General features: G+C 39.2%; 1 protein-coding gene across 1 annotated transcript in view; it reads right to left on the bottom strand.

Annotated features, from left to right (window-relative positions):
• The window catches only part of LOC124153377 (ras-related protein Rab-38-like), an 89,737-nt gene that overhangs the window by 48,865 nt on the left and 17,702 nt on the right, over nt 1–23,170 (bottom strand). The window contains exon 2 of the mRNA XM_046526491.1: nt 15,172–15,204. Within this exon, the coding sequence (XP_046382447.1) occupies nt 15,172–15,204 (33 nt within the window). The remainder of the gene's footprint in view (nt 1–15,171; nt 15,205–23,170) is intronic.

The following is a 23,170-nucleotide window of genomic DNA, read 5'->3' as shown; positions in this document are numbered from 1 at the left end:
GGACTCTGCTGTATGAACCTAAGATTCGATCGAAGACAAAGGAGATTGAAATAGATGAGGAATACAATATACGAGTCATCAGTCTGACGAGATCAAATTCTCTGGGATCCATAATATTACGGAAACGAAGCAATGAAATAGTTATACGAAAAGGACATTTCAGTTTTTGGTTGTATCTCTAAGTATGATCCTCTGCACAGTTTTTCAATGCATCGCGAATGCAAGGCAAAAAGAGTGACTCCATGACTGGTGCACTTAAACATAGGCGAAAATATAAAATCCCACCTCCAATGAACATAAAATATGATCAATTAAACGGTCTGTGTTTTCCAACCAGATTTGTGAGTGGCGATTTAAGTGACTGAGCATTATTTGCAAGATTTTATTTTTTCTCTAGTCTTGACCTCTTTTAATTAATGATCAAAAATTCCTGGAGTATAGGTCATATAATGCAAAAAAAGTTTTACCAACGTTTCGGTTTATTATAAAACCTTCCTCAGAGCTATGAATGAAAAAATGAGAGTATAATAAAATGCAATAATATACAATATTGATGCATAAATAAAGGTTACAAAACAGCTTTTTTACAATAATATAATTTTAAAAATGAGAAGGGAAGAATTTTGACATACTGAGAAGGGAAGAGTTTTGCACATATTTGTTTATTGATAGTAGATAACTACGCTATTATCTAACTTAGTTTCTAATAATTTCGATTAATTAAATAAAAAAATTAATTGCCGAAACGTTGGCAAACAATTTTTTGCATTATATGACCTATACTTCAGGAATTTTTTATCATTATTTGCAAGGTGGGGGGGAGCGGGTAAGGGGGGGGGGGGATGGCAGCATGAAAAGTATATTTTTTTAAAATGACAGTTCGTCGTTGAAATCGATAGTGGCACATACATAGTGCTGAGGGGAAAGTACGAAGTTGTTTCATTTATCATATTCAATATTCGGAAATCACGCAAAGTACCGTCTTCGTTAATTAATTTCATGCAAGGAAGATGCCACGGGACATGATGAAATACTTTCAGTTCCGGGTGAATGCCTCGTATAACTCAATTGATGACGTAGCGGAACCTTTGATGGTCCTTTCTGCGACGGGGAAATGATGCGTACGGCAGATAATTACCTATTTTTTCATCTTGATTCGAATCGGATGGGGAGAGGAGAGCATTAGGACCGGATACGTAGATATTTTTCAAAAGTGTTGACTGGGCACCACGCGCGGCTGATTTTGAGACACACAAAGCAAATTGATTTTGTTTACCGACAAATCAGTTTATTCGTATATCACACGGGGTTATCATATCTCCCCATTGCCGACCATTTCTTCTTCTCGAAGTACATTTAATGACCTAAAGGCCTGGTTACACGGTGCATTAACACGTACAAGTTAATGTACGTTTGCGTGAATGATTTTGGTGGACCGGAACGGAACATGTACGAATGCATGAACCAAATTAGAACAGGTTCTATTTTCCGTTCATGCATTCGCACAAGTTGGGTGGTTACATGGTGCATTTTGGCGTTCATTCTCGCGTTCATACATTTAGACATTAACCCGTACGTGTTAATGTATCGTGTAACCAGGCCTTAAGATTTGGTACTTCACCGCTGCTTACTAGGTTTTAAAAAACGCGAAGGACTTCACTTGAGAGATCTGAAAAATTTCTACGATATTCGAGAACTATAATCAGAAATAGGAAACAAAAACTGAAATCATCATTTTACGCAAACTATAGATAAATCAATCAAGATTATTGTTTTATTGTGGAGATGTGTCAAGTTTTGAACTGTAATGAGAAGAAGAAACTGAAAATTCAAACGGCCCACGCTCCCGTGAATACTTACTCATCCTTTTGAAAAGATATGCCTAGCATTTCAAAATTATTTTTATCGTTGTCCTCACCCATGGTTTTAAAAAACAATGGTAGCATATCTGGAGCATTGCACCGAAAGAGTCGTCAGGATGCGATGAGTCAATGCAGAGACAATGCAGAGAGAGGCAATAAAATCTTCTCGCTCAGCGATAATAATCTCTGAGAAGAAACGTGACGTGAAGAATTGCGTAAACATTCTGATAAGTAGACATACTCGGGAAGGTCGCCACAGTCGCGGCTACGTCAGCATAAGACAAATGAGCCACTGTCCCTCATATTTCGCCGCGCCGCCGCCTCAGCAATAAAAAGCCACCGGCAGCTTCCGCTATATTTATTAAGACTGCACATCATCCAACTTTGCTAAGAAAAGCTCCAGCAACTACCACAATAATGGGCTGAAAAGGATTTATGACGCATGATTGCAAATGAACACATTTAAACCCTGGTAAAGTCATGAAAATTCTGAGTCTGACATGGAATAACAACGGTTCGATTAAAATTGAATCAAAAGGCCATTCGTACTTACGATCAGTCATTTTAGCCGCGCATTCATGAATTCATAACAGATTAGCGAGCATTAGATCACCTGTTAGCTATAAAAACTGTTTTTATATGTACGCTGAGGGATTGTTTACTTGTGCGACTGAAAAAATATTCAAAGCATTTATCAATAGCACGGACTAGTTAACATAATAAGAATAGAGACCCTTTCAAATTTTATGTCATATGAATATATAACCTTGTATGAATGCATTGTTCTGCTGTTACTCTAGATTCTCCCACTTACTCTATACAAATATTTAATAGCTTTTATACCTTTTATGTCATCAGTAAAGTAAAATTTACTCAGTCAATTATCACGATAGTAGACTAAATGTAATATTGCTGCGATTTATCGGTATCAGGAATAATTTGATGATTCCTTTTTAGCGATTGTCATCCTTAGAAAAAGATAATAAAATCACTGAATTGGAAACATAAAAAAATATTATAAAAGATCACATTCAAAAGAAAAATTCATGACTTCCTGGAGTACGTTTGAAATACCATTGATGATTACTTTTTGCAGCGCAACCTGATAAGACCCCGATGTAAATCAACAAGAAAATAATCGTCCTAATAGCTTTTTAGGTATAAAAATAATTTTATATCGGATTGAACTCTATATTTGAAGCAAATGTCATTCATGGATCAATTATAGACAGAGGCCGTCTTCTAAGTAATGCACTCGATCCGTTTCCACTTCCTCATCTCTAGGAATGAGAAGAGATTCCAAGGAGTTCGAGAAATGCGAGTAAGGAGGCCAATTGGAAGAGCGGGCCACGGACGAGTATTCACGTAATTGCAGAATCGGTCGACGCTCGAGAAATTCATTCTTCGCCACGGTTGGCGAAGCAAAAGCAACGGCAGCAGGTGCGTACGATGACGGCGACTGTTTTCATTCCATCGAAAGCAAACTACTCATCAAAGTCATGTCCTTCTTCCAAGACTCTCGGGTTGGCTCAAGCCTCGAAAATATCGGTAAAACAATACTGTTAATAGATAGGGATGGACGGATCCAGTATTTTTTTCGGATCCGGATTCGGATCGGATCCTTGATTTTCGGAGCCGGATCCTTCGGATCGGATATTTTCGGATCCAAATGCATTTTCAAATTCCTGACGCTGAGATTCCACCGATTATTGTGCTATCTCTTGGGAAGAGTTGCAGTATGTGCCAGTCGTATTTTGCCTTTTTTATTTTCCACAGCAGAAATCCTCCTACGTAATCTCTGCGAGAGCTTTCAAACAAAACGGTTCATGAGTAGGACAAGAATCGCATGCGACGGCGCATTCGAAGATAGAATCGGAACTCTTTCCACCCTTATAGGGCGTTTCATTCATTGAAGCTATTACTTAATTTCGGATCCAGATCTGATGTCTTCCGCGACTTAGGATCCGATGTATCCGATGAAGGGCAATATCCGCGGATATTTGGATCCGAGGTATGCGATCCGACCATCCCTATTAATAGTAAATTCAATCAATGATGATAATGTTTATTCGTCGCATTTATCCAATCAAGAGGAAGTAGCGTGGACTCTTCCACCAATTTTAAATCGTTATCGATTGTGATGAAATGATTGTGAGTCATAAAAATAAAGATACTCGAGTTTTACCGCATTGCAATCCGTCGTCTTCTCCTCTAGATGTTATCGACGTCCTCAATCCTTTCGCAGATAAGTTGATGACGTCATGAACTCTTGCTGAGCGCCTCGCCGCTCTTCCTCGCCTCGCGCAGTTCGCGTTGTTGCCGTTTACTCGCAATTACTTCCCCCAATGAAAGCAATTCCCCGAACGAGTACATGATACAGATCTAAAATGCAGAAATCAACTTATAAAAAGTGGGCGGCGACTTTCGTGTATTCTTATATATTACACTTACGACAGTGGCGGCTCGTGAGTCATATGCTCGGGGGGTCACTTCACCGGAGGGTAAACATTTTTGAATATTCTATGTATTTTAGTGAGTTTTTAATTCTATCTAGGAATTAAATTTGTATAATGTAAAATAATATAATTTAAATATTTATAATAATAGAATTTAAACCAAAACAAGGTATTCTGAAACACTGCATCAGCAAGTAGACGCCAGATTATAATGCCGCTAGCCGCAGCGGCGATGTCATCTCACGTCGTTCTGCGCATGTTCGGGCGGCGCGGCGTCCCAAGACTTCCATAAGGCACAAGCTTAGACGCGTCATAGCACCAGCAGCCCCCACCACTACCACTCTTCATATAACTGCATGGTGATGGATTGGTACGTTCCGGCCAGCTCCCCGCGGCTACAAATGCGAACTTCTCGCGCTATTTTTGCGTGATTTCCCTACATTTTCGATGTATGCGATTGAAGTCCTAATGGGCAAGCCGCCACTGACTTACGAGCAGATGACTGTTGAATGGGGAAATTGCTTTTCCGTCCTAACTTTCATCTCTATCTTTCTAAGTCCGAAGGGCCCGTTGATTCTCAGCCGAGGAGACGGGAATTTTATAGCTATTGCATCATCAGAACCAAATATTCAGGCCTTACACATCTTGTTACCAATATAAAGAACGACAATACTATTTTATCGATTGAATTTAATGTCATTCCATTGACATTGGAATGCATGGTGCTTCGTCAAGAATCCCAGCCTTGTGCTGCACCTAAGTTTTAGAGATCAGTAGCCCAGTATAAATAAAGATGACACCAGCACCAGTGGCGCAGCGAGGGTGGGGCGTTTGGGAGATAAGAAATTTTTAAGTTTAATCCATTTTACTTAATGGGATTGATTGATATTACTAATAGAATAGTGTAAGGATAATTACAATATCCCTCAGAAAGCCGTAAAACTCACCATTTTCAACCATTTATCTTAAAATTCCGCAATTAATTAATCTCGCACCTACCGCTAATCCTGGTGGGTATACCTTACCCCCACACACCCTGTTATTAGTTGCACCTAAACCCCCCACCCCAGCCTTAATTCATAGCTGCGCCCCTGACCAGCACTGCCCTTTTAGCGCATCAAACATTGACAAGCATAGTTTGAGGCTCCTCTGAGCTCTGAATAACAGTCATGACGTCGTAAATTGTACTGTTATTTCCGCATACATGCATTTTGAAATATGTATGTTCTCACTTATTCGGCCTCTACACTTCACGGCTTAGGAGGTACCGCAAATGATGATGAGTCAAAGTTATCAAACTGGAACAATTAGCCCGATGGAGGTGTATTTCCTTCTAGAAAAATCTGTCACACTCATTACGAGCCGCCTCTTGGTAATTAGCAGCAATGGCATTATGCAGGAGTAGTCAGCAATACATTCATGACCGCGGGCCATATAATCAATAGTAATGCAGCAAGGATCGCAAATATACCTATGTCAATACTATCCTGAAATATTTTAATTGAGTTATTAGTAGTGCACCTATCGACAGTAAGAGACACAACGCATAATCCAAGTGTTTTAAGAATAAAATGAATTATATTTAGGTATTGGTGTTGCGGGCCGCTTGTAATTGCATTGGCGTGCGCATCCTTGCCGACCTTGGTATTGAAATTGAAGCGCTGCATCTGAAGGACACGGTGAATGGGATTGAGGAAGATATTATAGAGATACACAACGAAAAATTCATTTGGAAACGCCGGGAAATATACTATCGTAGAAATAAACATTGAAATCCTTTCCTAGCGCGGTTTTAATGGCTGCACGTGCTGGCGTTTCATTTCTATGAGCTAAGCTTGTTCACACGTAAACTTCCTGCAGAGTGCTTCAAGAAAAAGAGGCTGATCACATGGATAATCCTAACGTGAATGAAAGCTGTGCTTTCGGGGAGCCATGGGAAATGGATTCGCTCTAGTAAAAAGAATACGCAACACTGCTTCACAATTCCGTGCGCAAGACACGCGAAAAACTTTTGTATGAGTAGGGTGATTTCCTATTATTTTTTATTGACTAAATCGAAAGATTAATACTCCTGGAGTACACATTTCACGCTTTCAGATTTTTAAATGACGATATCTATTTTTCGCGATTAGTTGAAAAGTGAAAAATTTCAAGCGCGCGAAAACGCGACGGCTAAGTATGAATGCTGGGAAAAGCCCGTGTGACGTCATCCTGGATCCCGCTTTCGCCGTGTGAGGTGACCTCGGGGCGAGGATATTGCGCACCGTTGCAATACTGGCTGCTAGCAGGTAGCAGAGTACCCTGCTAGCAGGTAGCGCTTGGCTTAAATAAGGATGATTAATAGGTCTAGGTCTCTGTGACGTCACGTGGAGTGGCATCGCATGGGCGCCAATCTGGCCTTTTTTCAAATGATGTTATAATTGACCATTGCCATTCGTCTGAACTGGGATTTCTAAAACCAAATACTTTGTATATTATGAATACACTAATGGTGGGTAACGAATCGCAATCAATGCCTTTCGTTTTCTTTGATGAAGGAAACTACCCTATTGCAAATAAACATGGTTTCCGCATAGGCTAACAATAAAGTGCTTCAACTGGTTCAGTGAGATTGTTCGACGAGACGTCATTGTGTTCGATGCGAGATTACCGAAAGTAAATTCAGGACCTTTCATGCTCTTTATCAAGGATTCATGGAGAAATGATGGCACAATTTTTAAAAATTTTGCCGCGAATAAGTATGTCTCGAGTTTTTGCTGGCGTCACTACTAAATCTCTATGGGAATGTTAATGCAGATCGTACGATGAAAGAAATCAAAGTTCGTTATACGGTATAAAGTACGCATAATTTGCTATTGATGTTTTATGCCGGATAGTGTACCACCTTCATTAAACGCCGCCAAATTGTCTTTTTTTAAATATTGGAAAGTCTGAAGATTATGTTACGAAAGTTTCAAGCGAATTGATGGAAAATTGATTGGAATTTTTCCATATTCAAATAAGTACTTGCTTGAGGAAAATTGCAAGTATTTATTTCAATATGGAAAAATGACTAATACGAAATTCGTTTCATGCATGAAAACGAATGTAAAATAATGAGGCAGTACCGTAGACTATTTCTTCAAGATAGAATCGATGAACAAAACTAGAAATTACTTCAGTTGTGGCCAGATCGGTAGAGTGAAATTGATACAAAAATGGTCCTTCGATGCAGATTCAGCCACGAGTATCAATGCATTTCCTCAGGTTTTTCTTCCGCGTTAGCTTGTTTACAGACAACAGTTTCCTTCCTTCAGATACTTCCTTCACAACGCCTGGAAAGGAGTCATCAAATAGAGAGACAATTAGAGAGAAGCGCCCAGTCAGGCAGCCAATCACAGAGCAGCTCCCATCCAGCCTACGGTATATAAAGGCTTTTTTACACGGTACACGGAATTGCGCAATCTGACGTACGTGCGAAGGCGCAATCAAAATTGCGTCGTATAAAGCGGTGAATTGCTAGAACACATGCGAGAATGCGTGGATGCGAGACGGCAAAATAGCCCCTGTTCTAATTTCGTTCATGCATTCGCGAAATTCCACGCCATTTTAGAAATAAATGAAGCTCTAACCAGCGCAATTCCGTGCCCCGTGTAAAACGGCCTTTAGCGAGGCAGAAACCAACAGCCGACACCTTCGACCTGAAGACGCTGGCAGGATAGCCAGCGAAACTGTTGTCTATAAACAAGCTGACGCGGAATAAAACCCTGAAGAAATACAGAGCTCAGACAATCGCCGCGGAAACCTACGTTATAAGCATGAGTATCAATAATTAAAAAAAACTATATCCCACGTCCGCATCGAAAATACCTAATATTTTGGTTTCATTTGAGAGCACTATTGTAAGAAGTAATACTCCAGTTCCGAAGGCACATATCCGCACCAGAGCATTTATAAGAAGCCCATCACCTAGCAGGGAGGGCACTTTCCTCTATGGTCCGATTTCTTCCGAAGCGTCGTCGCGAGGGAGCTCTCGTCCGTGGAGAGGAGTCCTTTCTCCTCGCGAGACGCGCGCTGTCTCGTGACTCCACCACGCAATTTTCCTCGTCAACCTTCCACTGCGAGAGGTGACGTCACCTGCCGTCCTCGCTGGACGCCCGGCCTCCCCCGGGGAACCACCGGCCTCTGATTGGACGGGCGACCTCTTTCCGCCTCTCTCTCTTTTCAGGTTTCTTCCTCGGAACCTGGGTTTTGGAAAGGAGCTTTATTTGGACGAGAAGCAAAAGCCGATTAGCGGAGAAGTTTTTCGCATCCAAAAGGTTCACTTCGTACGACAGCAAACGTTTCACTTCCAGCTTTCCAGAAAGAAGAAAAACAAATATGTGTAATCGGACATACATACCTAAATCAGTCGAAAATTTAACCTGGTATATCTATATCTAAGCTATAAAGACCTGTATTTAAAAATAATCAACAATTCCAGCGCAAATATAAACATCGTGTAAGTACATAAATGGTATGCATTGAATCACGAGCGTATCCAGGGTCGTAACAAAAGGGGGGGGGGCCCAAGCAAGCCATGGTCTAGCTGGGGAGGGGCAGCCAAGTTGTGACATTAGTTTATGAGATTATTTCCTTGAGGAAATAGTTTTATTTTAGTTTCATATCTTATACTAATACAAATCCTTTTCGTGGGTTTAAAGAAAATGTGTTGAATACTTTCGTTTCAATTCGGTACTGATTTTTCTTAAAGACTTATGCGATTTTTCCTTCTAGGGGGGGGGGGGCAGCTGCCCCCCCCCATGCTCCTCGCTGGGTACACCCATGCATTGAATAGTGAAAATATTTTTTCTGCCTTGTCATGAACTTAAATATGAGTCTGAAGTACAAAATCAACGATTGCATTATCAAAATAATGACAAGAAACGCAAAGTGAAGCTGAAAATGAGAATATAATACATCGACCGGTAATGCCAGGGTAGTATGGCTGCAGTCCGGTTACTATCCGGTTGCACTCGGGCTTCAAGAACGCAAACAGCTGCAAACGTACTTAACGAAAGCCGATTGGGTCGAATGGACAAGCGTTCGTATTCTATCAGAGGGTGGAAAGTGTGTTTAAGTGGACAAAGCTATTGCTGAGTTATTTTGAGTATTATTAAAGCTGCTGGAATGATTTTTGCGCAATGAGCCATACCGCAAAGCGACCCGGAAAACGACATTCATCTGATGCGACGATTGTCGCGAATATTTTCACAGAAGTTGACTAAAAAAGTCGTTGAACCATGAAGATATCGCTGGAATTTCGGCTAGTTAGCAGAGATGGCGGTGTACAAAGTGACAAACCTTGCATAGACAAAGCTTAAACAGTGAAGTGGCCATGGATAAACCTTCATCGGGAGATAAACCTTTCAGAGATAGTATACATCGTCTGCTCTGTGAATTAAAAGACGACGTGAAAACAGCATAAATGAATCAAGGTGATACATTGAACAAAGTACATGAAAGATTGGATCAAATCGTGAAAATTAAAAGTCACACGATAACGGCTTCATTAGTGTGAACACCAAATTAGTGTGTTAAAAAGTAAGAACGAGTTGCTCAACATAAAACAAATGAAAGAAGCCTAAAGCCACTCCGATGACGTAAAGTAGTACCTCATTGCCATCCGCTGTATTCCTCATCATATGAATGAATGCATAACTGATATAGTTTGTAACTTTGAAGTCGCGTTGAGCGTTATTATTGACGATAAAGGTATTTACCACAGCTATCGGCCAAGGCCATGGGTTAAATGGAGCTGACGAGGTAATACAAGCGCGATTTGTTGGTCAACGAACAAAGGAAAGTTTGTGGGCTAACCGTAGGGTTAAGAGGAACTTATCGGTGAATGACCTTGCTCTGTATTCCCCATCAGCTGACACCCCTGTTTACACAAGTGAAGCCTTCAGCGGAGGCAGACAAAAGCTATTCAATGCTACGAAAGACGCGAAGAAGACAAATTCACAAAGTGAGAGAAATTAGCTACTTCTCCCTTGTTAGACCCCATTTAGAATACGCTGCCAATGTTTGGGGTTTGGGACCTTCATGAATTAGGCTTAAAAACAGAGTTAGAACGCGTGCAAAGAAGAGCTGACAGGTACGTGAAAAATCGTTACGATAGCCTTGTTAGTGTAAGTGACCTGCTAGATAAACTCGGATAGGAATCTCTGTCAGACCGTAGATTGAAAAATAGACTAAACCTTTGGATAAATTCAAGAGCAGTGTCTTCTCTGACGAAGTTAACAATATCTTACGGACGCCAACATACTACGGTAGATCAGATCGTGTAAATAAAATAAGATAGACTGCAGAACAGACGGACTAAGAATGTCTTTTTTTCCACGATCAATAAGAGATTATAACGGCAGCATTAGAACTCACAAATAGACTAGATGACTTGTAGTGTAGCCTACTAACTTATGTATACTTTAATGCATGTTTCAAAATTTTATTATTATTTCTAACACCATGTGGTAGTAAAATTTTCATGCATGCGCAAAGTTTTTGGACCGTGTGGTGTGCATGTGGGAATCCATTGCATGCTGCATGCTGTTCTCAGGGTATTATGTAGATGTATTATAGATGAAGACCAGAATGTGCACTAACTTAAGTATACGCAACTGAAGAATACTAACGGCCGAAAAGGAGAAAGTCATTGTATCGATTTATATGGTTGATATAAGTAAGCTGTGCTTTTTTACATATGTTCCTTATTGTTTATCTTGATTTCATTTCTTTATTGTCATCAACGCGCTCCATAAAATTTATAATTACGATAATAGATTCTGTGCTTGCATTTGATTAATCTTAGCTTCACAAAACGAGGGTTTCCTTCAGTGTTAAAAATCTATAGTAATACCAGAGTTAAAGAGGAAAGTCAATCGAATAAGAAAAAACTATAAGCCAATTTCTGAAATATAAATCTACTTTTTCGAAGTTTTTGGAAAAACTGATGAAAGTTGGCGTTCGACAAGTAATAAAAAATTTGTACAAATGCAACAACATATATGAAATTTTGGTACTGATCGAAGGACTGGTGACTCTCTAAATATTCTACGGAAGAAATCAACAGTAATTACAATGAAATAATTGGACCATCAGCTGTGTTTTCTAAAGCAAGGTCAGAGCTTAAAGGCGTGAGAGCAAGGCTATCGCTTTACAAATATTTGTTTTCCGTCTCCCTGAACGGAAAATGCCAATATCACGCAAAACAAATATTTTCCGCAATCTAAGACGATAAAGAGACGAATTACGGATTCTCGCGCACAACACACAAACATTCTCCACTAAGAACTCCATCAACCTCAGTAGGTAGTGCAATCGACCGATGAAACCCCATTATCGCAGAAGCGATAAAGAGAGAAATAAAGACGTAACTAAAACGCCAACGAATGCCAATGCCAACGAATTACTTACTCTATTTCTCTAGGAAAACTATAATTCGCCCTAGGATGCACTCAGTATCCGAATAAAAAAAACTATTGTCGACCGAAATAGAATCACGATAGTCACGCATGCGCAGAGAATGATGCAACAATATAATGCAACAAAATAGTATTTACCTTAAATTAACTTAAATCTACGAAAGGATAATGTAAATCACCAGTAATACCGATCCACGCTTTATGAATAAATTTACGTCGAAACATCACATTTGGTGGATTAATTATACGGCAGAATGTAATATTAAATGTTGGCCCAAGATGTCGCTAATTAGCCAAAAAGCGATATTTCAGACCAATCAAAGGAAACGGGGAACTTATTAACAAATAACCCAAGCAACTGCCACACAAATTGTATTACGAAGTACACGCAATGCCAGGATGTCCGAGCAGAATTAAGTAGGCGAAACTTTCACGACACGTCTTTCAATTTACAGAGCAAAGTTACAAAATCTGAGAGTGTTACAAAATACGAAACAATAGAGGTTTGGTGGCGGTGGGCAGTGGTAAAATATAGTTCACAACAACCTGATTTGGCGTAACTACGGAATTGTTGACCAAAATAAAGCGCTAAAAACGTGTAACTTAGCATGAAGTTAACACGCGTCGCAATCACGGAATATAGTCTACACCGAGAGATTTAAAAATATATCTTAAGCTCTCCAAAATCGATTTTACGATTGGTGTGCGATTTGCGCAGTGATTGAAGAAATATGTATTATTGATTGATTTGGTTCGAAAAAAGTCAAGTCACGCTAATTCTAGTGTTTGTCTAAAGAGGTTGATTCTTCATATCTTAAATGGCATTTCACTCTATTTGCACTGGGGACATTTTTTTCTGTTCGATGGAGGAATCGCACCTGTCACTGAGCGAATACTCGAAGGGCTGCGCCGATGCGACTTGCTCAATCAAGCGGTGGGGAAAACCCAAAGTGGCCCGCTATCAATCATTCTTTAAAATAGCAAATGGATGCAGCAGAAGGACACTCCGCACGGACTGGAGATGCACTCGAAAGGAAGGTTGTCAAACAACGCCAGCCGGCAAGTTTCGAGGAATTTGGTCACGATCATGATACGAGCGACTCGACGAGTTTTACTTAGGAATGTAGCCAAGAGCATAATGCGCAAATATCTTCCGCTCAAACTACGAATGCTTGGGGACGACGCAAGAAGGCACTTTTTAAAAATGATAAGGGCACCAGTAGATAGACAGTGAGCACTTCCTCCCGCTCAGTGCACAACATCCGGGTGTATGGCATGCGGTGCATTATTCCTTTCAATATTATTTCTGTCTCAGGGCCAGTTTCACCAACGAGGATAATTGAATTAACTCGGATTATATTCTCCAAAAACCGAGATATTACAACAATCGCGTTTCAATAGATGTATTAACTCGGTTTTTGGCTATTATCTCGGTTTCTACTTTTACTGACGATATTCCTCCGTTCAAAGCTTATTATCCGAGTTAATCTGAGGGCAGATGTAACATGGCATGGCGCGCATGGAGCTTCCTCAACTCTCGGAAAATATGAATGACATCGATGAAGAATAACGACATTGTATTCGGAGACCACGTTCATTATAGATAAACGAGCGTGCAGCTTCTTGCGTGCGTGATTCTAATATACATGGTAACATACATTTCTTTACTCATCCCAAAATGGCAAATGAAACTGCAAAGGCAGTTCTCGCCCTCAGTGAAGAAGACGAATTTTACTAGCAAATGGAGGTTTTCAATGCCGTATTTTTTATGGCATTCGGAATGCCGAGCACATCTATAAACTGGCAGTGGTTCCATTGATTGGGTTTTATTTTGGCTGTAATTAATTAATCTTCATGCGGCACTTTTAACAAGCCTTATATACAAAAAAGGCTATTTGGGCTTCCAGCCGGGTGGTTTCCCTCCATTCTCCATTCACGTGAAAATTCTATGCCGCGAGACTGATTTCTGGAAAAGACTGGTTAAGGAATCCATCGAGATCCGGCTGGCAACTAACACCCTCAATCGTGACACAGGGTATTCACTGAGTAATGCATGGAAACCGGCACTTAAGAAAATAAGATTGGCTGCCTCCCAGCCAATCACGTTAGACCTCACAACCAACTGAAGAGTAAACAAGCTGGCAAACTTCATCCACTCACCATTAGCCCTGAGGATGGAACCCGACTCGTGTTCCGAAACGTCGGCAGAATGGAGGGAGACCACCCGGCTGGAAGCCCGAATAGCCTTTTTTGAACATATTCGCCGGGAAAGCATCAGATTTTACTTCACAAGCCTTATATAATTTCGAAATAGCGCGGTATTATATACATCGGTCAGTTGGTGTAGAGGTTCCGACATCGACTCCCACTTAGAAGGCCAGGGTTCGGGGCTTCTTCAAAGTAGTATTCTTTGTCGTCTTCATTTTGATCATACGGCGAAAAGTATGTGAATGATTTTGATTGAAGCAAGCATAGACATGAGGATTTTTTTATCATCATAATGGGGTACGTCATCTCCCCTTGTCAAAGCAATTTCACGTCTCTTTCTCTTTAACTTGAGCTTTTCCATGCCTATGCCCTTCTTGAGCCAATGATTCCGACAACTTTTACCAAAATATGTTCGTATCCATAAATTTTACCAGCCTTTCTTTGAGTTTTCTTACATATACATACAAAATATTTAATCTCTGTCCTCTTCCTGAATTAATACCATTAATAATGTAACAGCATCGTTATCTTCGGAGTCGAAACCAATGTGAGACGTAATTAATTATTGTAGGACAAAATAAGCAAGAACTCTGTTTATTTAAATCTGGGAGTCTCGTTAAAAAAAATTCATTTTTAAATAACTATGTATTAAACAAAGGTACTCACAAGTTTTTTACCGCAATATTCTCGCATGCCTTGCTTTTTCCAAACGCAGTTCCCATATTTGTCTTTTATTTATTTTTTATTACCCGTGCGTGGCATTCGGCAAGGTAAATTAATAAATCCTTCCACGAAAACGTCACATTTGAGCTTTTCTAACTCTCGTTGTCAATATTAACACTGTTACTGTTAATTTTTTCACTCTATACTTGGTTGTACGCTTACTGGCTGATTGCATGTCATACGGTTGCTTATCGTCATTTATTTTTCCCTCGTCAGAGTTATGAAAAACGTACGAGCCAAATCATTTATTCTGATTATCTCGGTTTTTGAAAACTAAGATAAAACATCGTTGGTGAAACACGATCATCACATTACTGAGATAATAATTTTAACCGAGTTTTTCAAAACTGAGATAAAAGAGAATATTATCCTCGTTGGTGAAACTCGACCTTACTCAGAATCAGTTATCAACCCTGGATTCTTCGGTATTCCAACGGGTCCCTTACAATATAATTTAGGATTAAAAAAATCCTTGCTTACCTTCAGTGTACCTCCTCACAATGGCTGTTTTTCCTGCAAAAATAGAAAGAACAGAATGAGACCAGGCGCTTTCATCGGTGAATCAGTATTTACTTTCGGGTACAACCAAAGGACCAATTTCACAATAATAGCGGTAAGCGCTTCGATTCTTTACTCACGAATTACTCACATGTCTAAAGAATCGAAACGCTGAAGAAAACTCAGCTCTGCTCGAAGCCAGAAAAGACTTAATTCGAGATGAAGAAATCCATTAAGGGGTTTTGAATGAATAACAGATAAAGAAGAAATTTCATTCCTCAAATTCATGGCGGTCAAATTAACGAATAATAATGAATGCATTAACGTTTATTATACTCCACGATAACCTATTATATCATATAAAAGAAAATACAAATCATATTCACCTTTGAAAACAAATATCATTTAAACAAAATATTCCATATCAAACATAGATACAAAAACATAGATTTTTTCGGTTTCAAATAAATCATTGCGAGCCTTAAGAAAATTTTTTACAACAACATAAAATAACTATGTAATATAAATAATTAAAACTATCTGTATGTAATAATGCAAATCGTAACGAATACATACATGAATGGAAAGTTTTCAGAACAACAAAAAAATGGTTGAAAAACTTAAATCCTGGTATTCAATATGATGTTACAATTAATAATAGAAATTAATGCAACACTTGGATTGATTTGAGCGAGAACATAGAAGTGAATGACCACGCTGAAGAGGCACTCACGTTTGTTTCGTGCACAGCTTTTTCAAAAACCTATATTTTTACACGCTTACTCTATGTACAGAAGTAAATTTAATTTAATACTATAATCTAAATTCCTAGTAATTACATGTACATGTAGTCGAAGGCCCTCATAATTTGTAAGATAAGTGATCCGTGTAGTGTTTTGGGCGAAAAGCGTAGACAACAGAAATATTTCGTTAATTACTACGAGAGGCTAGCACAATTGATTACCCTTTCTGGTATTTAAAATTAGGCAACAAAATTATCGTTGGAATCGTGTACTGAGAACTCAAGTATTTTGACGACAGTAGGATTATAAATGGGAGGAAGTAGCACATAAAAATAATAAGAAAGTTAAGAGACCATCTTCAATCGATAACGCAAATCATACATGAGATTAAATAATGATGATGTAATAATCACCGTTTTTAGCTCACCATAGGATAGCAGCACCTCAAGGAAGGAATCCTATCTTAGCTGTCAACGATACTCAAGAGAGGTTTGCGTAATGATTGAGAATTCTCCATTTTTTGATCATGGATAGTGATTTTTTAGAGGAAATTTGAGGAACGAAACAGGGAAACACTTTGTTTAACGATGATAACGATAGTTTGGATAGTGGCAAAGGAATGTAAGGACACCTGATATTTCCTTCATCCATGCCCTCTCAATTCCGAAACGATCATGAGGAACTACGGCTTACTTACTTCGCTAATGGCTATTCCAAGAAGTTTTTGGGTCGGATTAAGAAAAATATAATAACTATTCAACTGTAAAACGGGCTGGGTAATTTTTCTCCCACAATATAATGCTACGGATGATAGTCGATTAAGAATACACTCAGATTAATAACTTTGGGACCAGTTGCATTCACACCTACAGCTTATTAATGCTTCAGAGACCCGAAAATATGAGACAAATGATATTTAACTTCTCCTCTGTCAGTCATTCTTTTCCAAGCTAGTTTAACCCAATGCTCACCTATCTGAAATTTGTAGCAATATTTCTATGCTCTCTTGCCACTGAAATTTCACTATCGGCCCCTGTACACTGAATTATTCCCTAAATGCGGATTTAAGAGCTCCTTAACATAGACATTCAGTATTCTGAATTGTTACAATCAGTAAATATGATATGCTCAGTAAACATTTATGATACATCGATACAATATCGAAAATCAACTGGAGGAAGATGAATTACTTCACTTCAACAAAAAACTCTGATCGATTCCTATGAATACATATCTTTTTCATAATCGGAGCTTATCTCCGAGATAACAAATTTTCGTTGAGAACAAGATTTTTTGATAATGTGATTGTCACCACCTCCAAGTATCTCTTATGACTGCAGCTGTATAGATAACTAATCTCGACTTCGTCGGGAATGCAAGGCTTAGTAAGCCGTTTCTAAAACCGCAAATCCTCTGACTTGGCGTCTGGAATACAAAATGATATATCTGGATATCAAATGGCATTCATCCCTGTGAGCCAGAATCACAGTGAAATTATTAAAAGATGAGAGAGGCGATGGCCGCGGCACAAATATCTCGCACCTACGGCAATGTTGAAATCTATCGCAGAAGCAGGGATGACGGATATATCACGCGCTCACAGAATGTTGCAGTTTTAGAGAAAAATTCGGCTCAGAATGCTTCCTTTCTATATTCGATGCCTTGAAGAGACAAATTCTTGTGAAACCACTGTGGCTACCCAACTGGAGGAAGACTTCACGGATAATCTTGTATGATGATAGGCACGACGTGGTTAAAGTTCATAATATTAGTAAAATTGGAGGTTGAAATAGTTCCACTGTGTTTTATCTTGAAACTGCGCTTTTCGTTGTAAAAAAAATTATCAAGTGTCGATAATGTTGTTTGTAAAGACGAAACGCGTGGTGTCCTAATAAAACACAGGGGAAATATTTCAATGTCCAATTTTACTAATTCACGGATAAAGGCTTTTCTAAGTTGCAATGATAAAAAATATAATTATTTACGACGCCTTACAGATAATGAGGGCCTAGATATCTATATTCCTTAATATTCAATTGATAATAAGACGTCAATTTTATACATGAATATTTAATTTCACCTCAGAGTAAATTTTCCATCTTCATTACTTTTCCCTTTGGGTCACTTACACCAAACAACGCCTGAGAACCTTTATTTTATTCCAAAGATTTATCTATTCTATGAGTGTAGGAAAATTACCTAATTGCTTTGCAAGAAGTGAGTTCAACCAGCCATCTCAATCTTGAAGATTCGTTCGTAGAGCTAGACCCGAACACACATTATATCAACAGTCTTGATAATTTTTTCTCCCCACTTTTTTTTCATTTTTGAAAACGTTTTCAGCAAATCAAGAATGTAAAACAGCTGTATCAATCGGTGAGGCTGAAGTGGCTAACATGTATTGAATGAAGATGACAGAAGAGCAGAAAAACTTCGTCTTTCCTGATTGATAGTTGCTGATAGACAGTCTCATGGGCAAATTTTTTAACTCTTTGCACGAGCTTGATCTTGAATAGTGTGGCGCAATATCCGCCACAACACGCAGTAAAGAGAATCGGGAATGTTCCAGGGACTTCCAGCATGGCGTTCGGCGTTCGCCGTTACTATATAAACAAGCGGTCTCGGCCAACAATGATTCAGGAAGTTCAGTCTGTACTTCGAAGTGAGAATAGACGCTTCACAGCAGTAAAGACACAAGTGTGTTATTTAGCGTACAAAAGTATTGATCAGCGTAGTAAATCGCTACAAAACCAATTACGAGGATGGAAGAATTGTTTTGGGGAAAATTATTAAGCAATGGAAATCATTTTCATAGCGGTGAATAACGTGGAGGAAGCAGATTCTCAATAAGGTCTCCGCATATAGTCGGTCGCAACCCTAGCTGCTCCCTCAATGCTTGTAAACAGCTGGTTTACCATTTATCGACCTTTAATACGAAAACTTATAATCTCATTTCAATGTCATAGATAGGACGAAGAATATGTCCAAGCATCTCGCAGGAGCTTGCGCTAGAGCTCAATCCCTTCCGAGTATGGAAGAGGAAACTCGAGATTATAAAATACGACAAGACAAACACCGTAATTATGCGAAAGGCGTTAACATTCTCATCTTATCATATGAAAAAAACATAAGCTGCATTTATTTATTAAAGAGGTATTATTACTCACATATTATCAATTGCGAAATGAAAAAATAAATTTAATCCTATAAATGCCTCCGTTGAATGTTAAAGGTTAGCGCAGTGATGGGTGGAGACCTCAAGTATACTCCTAAGTAGATATAATTTCCAGGAAAAGAAAACTGACATACTACAGTAAGTAGTGAATGAAATGACTGAGTGAAAAATCTTCATAAAGGTAATCCTGATAGCCAAATAATACTGAATCCACAGGATAGTGCTACAATCCTGGCAATATTTAACAAAGAAATGTCGAATCCTTCTTTTTAAAAAACTGATAAATCTTCACATTTAAAGGTTCTGATCTTCATGTGACTTTCTTGCTCCCTTACACTAAATGTAGTGCCCTTACCCTCAAAACATTATTACAGTGCAGACCACATTTACTGCTGGTATCACGCATTACCAGCCCTCATGAATCTAACACAGCGACCACATAAAAAAGAAGGGATTTGAATCGACTGTGGTTTAAATTATGTGATTGTTGTCTAGCAAGGAATGTCCCTTAAGCGTCACCAACAGATGTCGTTCGAATGCTGCTAGGTGATTGGATGGATACCATTGAGGTGTAGTTCTTATTTCAGCCGCCAACACTAATTTCTTTTCGAGATATTAGCTCAGAGTAAGGATGGGGGAGAGTGCGCTTTGGCTACTGCGCATGTAGTCAAGATCCCGCATATACAGCATATACATCCCACACTTCCCACAATTCTTCCCACAAGGGATTCCCGCATTACTTCCCACGATCACGTGGTAACCATGTTGACTACAATAATCTGCTACTGCGCAGCCTGAAAGCGCCCTCTACCCCAATCCTTACTCTGAGGATATTAGCGACCGAAAGTACGAGGCAAACGCCTAAATTCGTGCAACCCACATCACAACAATACACCGACGCGTCGCGTCGGTGCTCTTCATCCTGGCAACGGAGTATGGTTATTGTTTTTCTGAGTGCTGCATAAATTTAAGCGTTGTAAGGTACTTTCTCTCGCTAATATCTCGAAAATCATGGATCGTTGACTGCTGAAACAAAATTTACGTCTCATCGGTTTCCATTTCCTATTACTTTGCAAAATTTGAACGAGATCCGGTGGCGACACTTGAGGGATTTACCGTCTTGGTCCGAGTAGGATGATATAAATTAAGTAAAGAATATTCCGACCCATTTATAATTATGCATCTTCCAGCGTGAAATAAACCTTCTAAACGTTATTGTTATGCCAATGTCCGTTATAGACGCGAGCCAGGAAGAGCAAAATAATATTAAACGGGAAAAAATGTCAAGAAAACAACATAGATCACGGAATAAAACTTGAATGAGTACAATTACTTGTTGCATGTAATGTATTCGACTATATATACGCCAATGCTGCCTACGGGAATGACCCGCGGTGACATATCCGGAAGATTTAAATAACCGCGACAATGCGGTCTTACGGAGGGATCAAAAGAGAGGAGACGGAAAACGGATTTTTGGAAGCCACTTAGAAAGGAGAATGTGGGCTGAAAGAAACCTGTGAAAATAAAACGGGAGACGACGACGCCTTGAAAGAATGGACTCATTCGGGGGAACGGGTCAAGAAAGAGGAGGGGAGGGATGACTGCCAAATAATAAGCCACAAGGCGTGAGGTAGAGCGATAAGAAATGATTTATGTAACTGAACTAGGACGTAAAAAAACGCAGGGTTTCCGCGAAAACGTTTGAGCTCAAAGAGCTGTCAATATCACCCAGTCACTTACAATGGAGACGTGAGACCCTGCACTGCATGAGTTGCTAAGTTAGTGCATTGATGTATCATAAGTTATTGCCCAAAATATGAATTTCGAAGGAATAATATATTTCCCCATAATTCATGGCTGAATTGAATGTACAAAAAGGCATAATTTTCACGAATCGATGGACGATTATAGGTACAAAATAATATAACATAACGTCTAATTACCGGAGGAGGTACGACTACGCTATCTCATAATTTGGAGCAAAAGGGCAGAGTATACTTGATCTTATTTATGAGAATAAGTCAACGAGAGAGCTCTCGTTTACAGCCGAAAACGTTTTCACATCTACCATAGCAGAGACTGGCTAATAATACGCATGTGGATAGTGAATAAAAATAATAATAAAAAAATGACGCGGCTCTGAACACCAAAAATGGGGGAAAAGGGGCAACGACATATTTTTTCATCGGAGAAACCAAATAAAAACGAGATCACATCATGAAATGTTTTTCCTACTCCACACCTTAATATCCTAAAAATTATAATGAATGGCTCTTCACTAAATGGCAACTATAGACGCAAATGAGCACAGAGTACAGTCAGAGGGCGGTATATCCCATAAAAAAATGAGTCCTGACAAGGATATTGGCCTCGACGGAGAAGACGATGAAAAGAGTGACCTCAAAAGAAACCAACGTAAAAGGAATAGGAAGAGGGTTTGCGGATAATGCTTGAGGGATTATCTTCAAACGACACCACCGAAGAATACGCGTAAATGAGCGATAAGATTACATTGTGCGGTCAACTGAATCATCTCCTCTGAAAGATGGAAGTGTGGTTTTTAGGAAACTTCAACCAAGACGGCTTCATCCAAGGGAAAACAACTTTTTTATCTTTCTTTCAACCTGAATCTAAAATAAAAACCGGTATTCAATTTATTTGGTCGAAGTTTCAAAATGCATAAAAATAGTATAGAGGCAATGTAAACAATAGAATGGAGCAGAAGAGAGATAGTAAATACTCGAGGTACACCATCACACAATTACGCTTTAAAATGCAACGATGACAATATACAACATGATACGACAGCATCAGCAAAAAGAACTAGTGGAATAAATGTGATTTCAGGAGTACCTATAAATGACATTCAAGGAATTCACGGACCGTAAAATAATAAAATGGTAGAGAGAAGCCTTAGGACAGATTTCGCCGCGATGTGTTTATGAAAAGAAATAGAGCCGCTATTTCATCTAAACAAATCAAATTTTGACTTTGAAGCTTACACTTTACTCCTCCACAATTTTTCTATTTTCGGAGAGAGCCATTCGTCCCCTCAAAAAATTCTTCAATGCACGCAGTTAAGAATAGAATACCCCACATTTTTACATAATTTCGTCATGTTGGTAATATTATATTATTACCATTCCAGACCGCAGGACTCTAATCCTAATATTCAATACTATTCCTGTTCGAAATATTACGATTTATTCTTCAGTAAGCCGTATTTTGTGAAGATGCAGATGGTAAACTCTGTTACTACATCTGGGCACTTATATTTTCAATATAAATCGAATAACGACTAGGAAACGGCAGGAATTTTGTCGTTCGTACAATTTGTGAGTTATCGGCGCATGCTTCACATAGCTCTCCGTCCGATGTGCCACAATAGTTTCATAAGTCATTCCTTATCGCTCTGGCTCATATCTTGTGGTATATTTTTGGCAGCAAGCCCTCTCCTCTTTTTTGAGCAGTTCTCTTCAGTGGCGCAGCAAAGGGGTTTTGGAGGTTAAAAACCCCCCTAGCTCAGAGAAATCTTTAAGTTTAATCCATTTTACTTAATTGGATCGATATTACTAATATAATAGTGTAAGGATTAATAAAATATCCCTCAGAAAGCCGTAAAACTCACCATTTTGAACCGGTTATCTTAAAATTCCGCAATTTATTAATCTCTCACCTACCGCTTATCCTGGTGGGTATTCCATACCCCCACACACCCCGGTATAAGTTGCACCTAACCCCCCAGCCTTAATTCGTAGCTGCGCCCCTGCCCCTAGTTCCCTCCATTTGAGTCCCTTCGTTTCAGGCGTTGCCCATGGATTTATTCTCACAGGTTTCTTTCTGCCCACATTCTCCTTACTAAGTGGCTTCCACAAATCCGTTTCCCGTCTTCCCTCTTTTGATCCCTCCGTAAGGCTACATTTTCGCGGTTATTTAATTCTTCTGAGGAGACTGATGGAATCCATGGGTGATGCTAATTCATTTAAACTCATATATGCAGCTGGCGACCCAATATAATAATTAACAACGTCATCGTACCCGAATATTCGTGGGTATGTAG

This window comes from Ischnura elegans, chromosome 2 (assembly GCF_921293095.1).
Source record: "Ischnura elegans chromosome 2, ioIscEleg1.1, whole genome shotgun sequence".
NCBI lineage: Eukaryota > Metazoa > Arthropoda > Insecta > Odonata > Coenagrionidae > Ischnura > Ischnura elegans.
The sequence above is the reverse complement of the archived record's forward strand: the minus strand, read 5'-3'. Positions and strand labels throughout refer to the sequence as shown.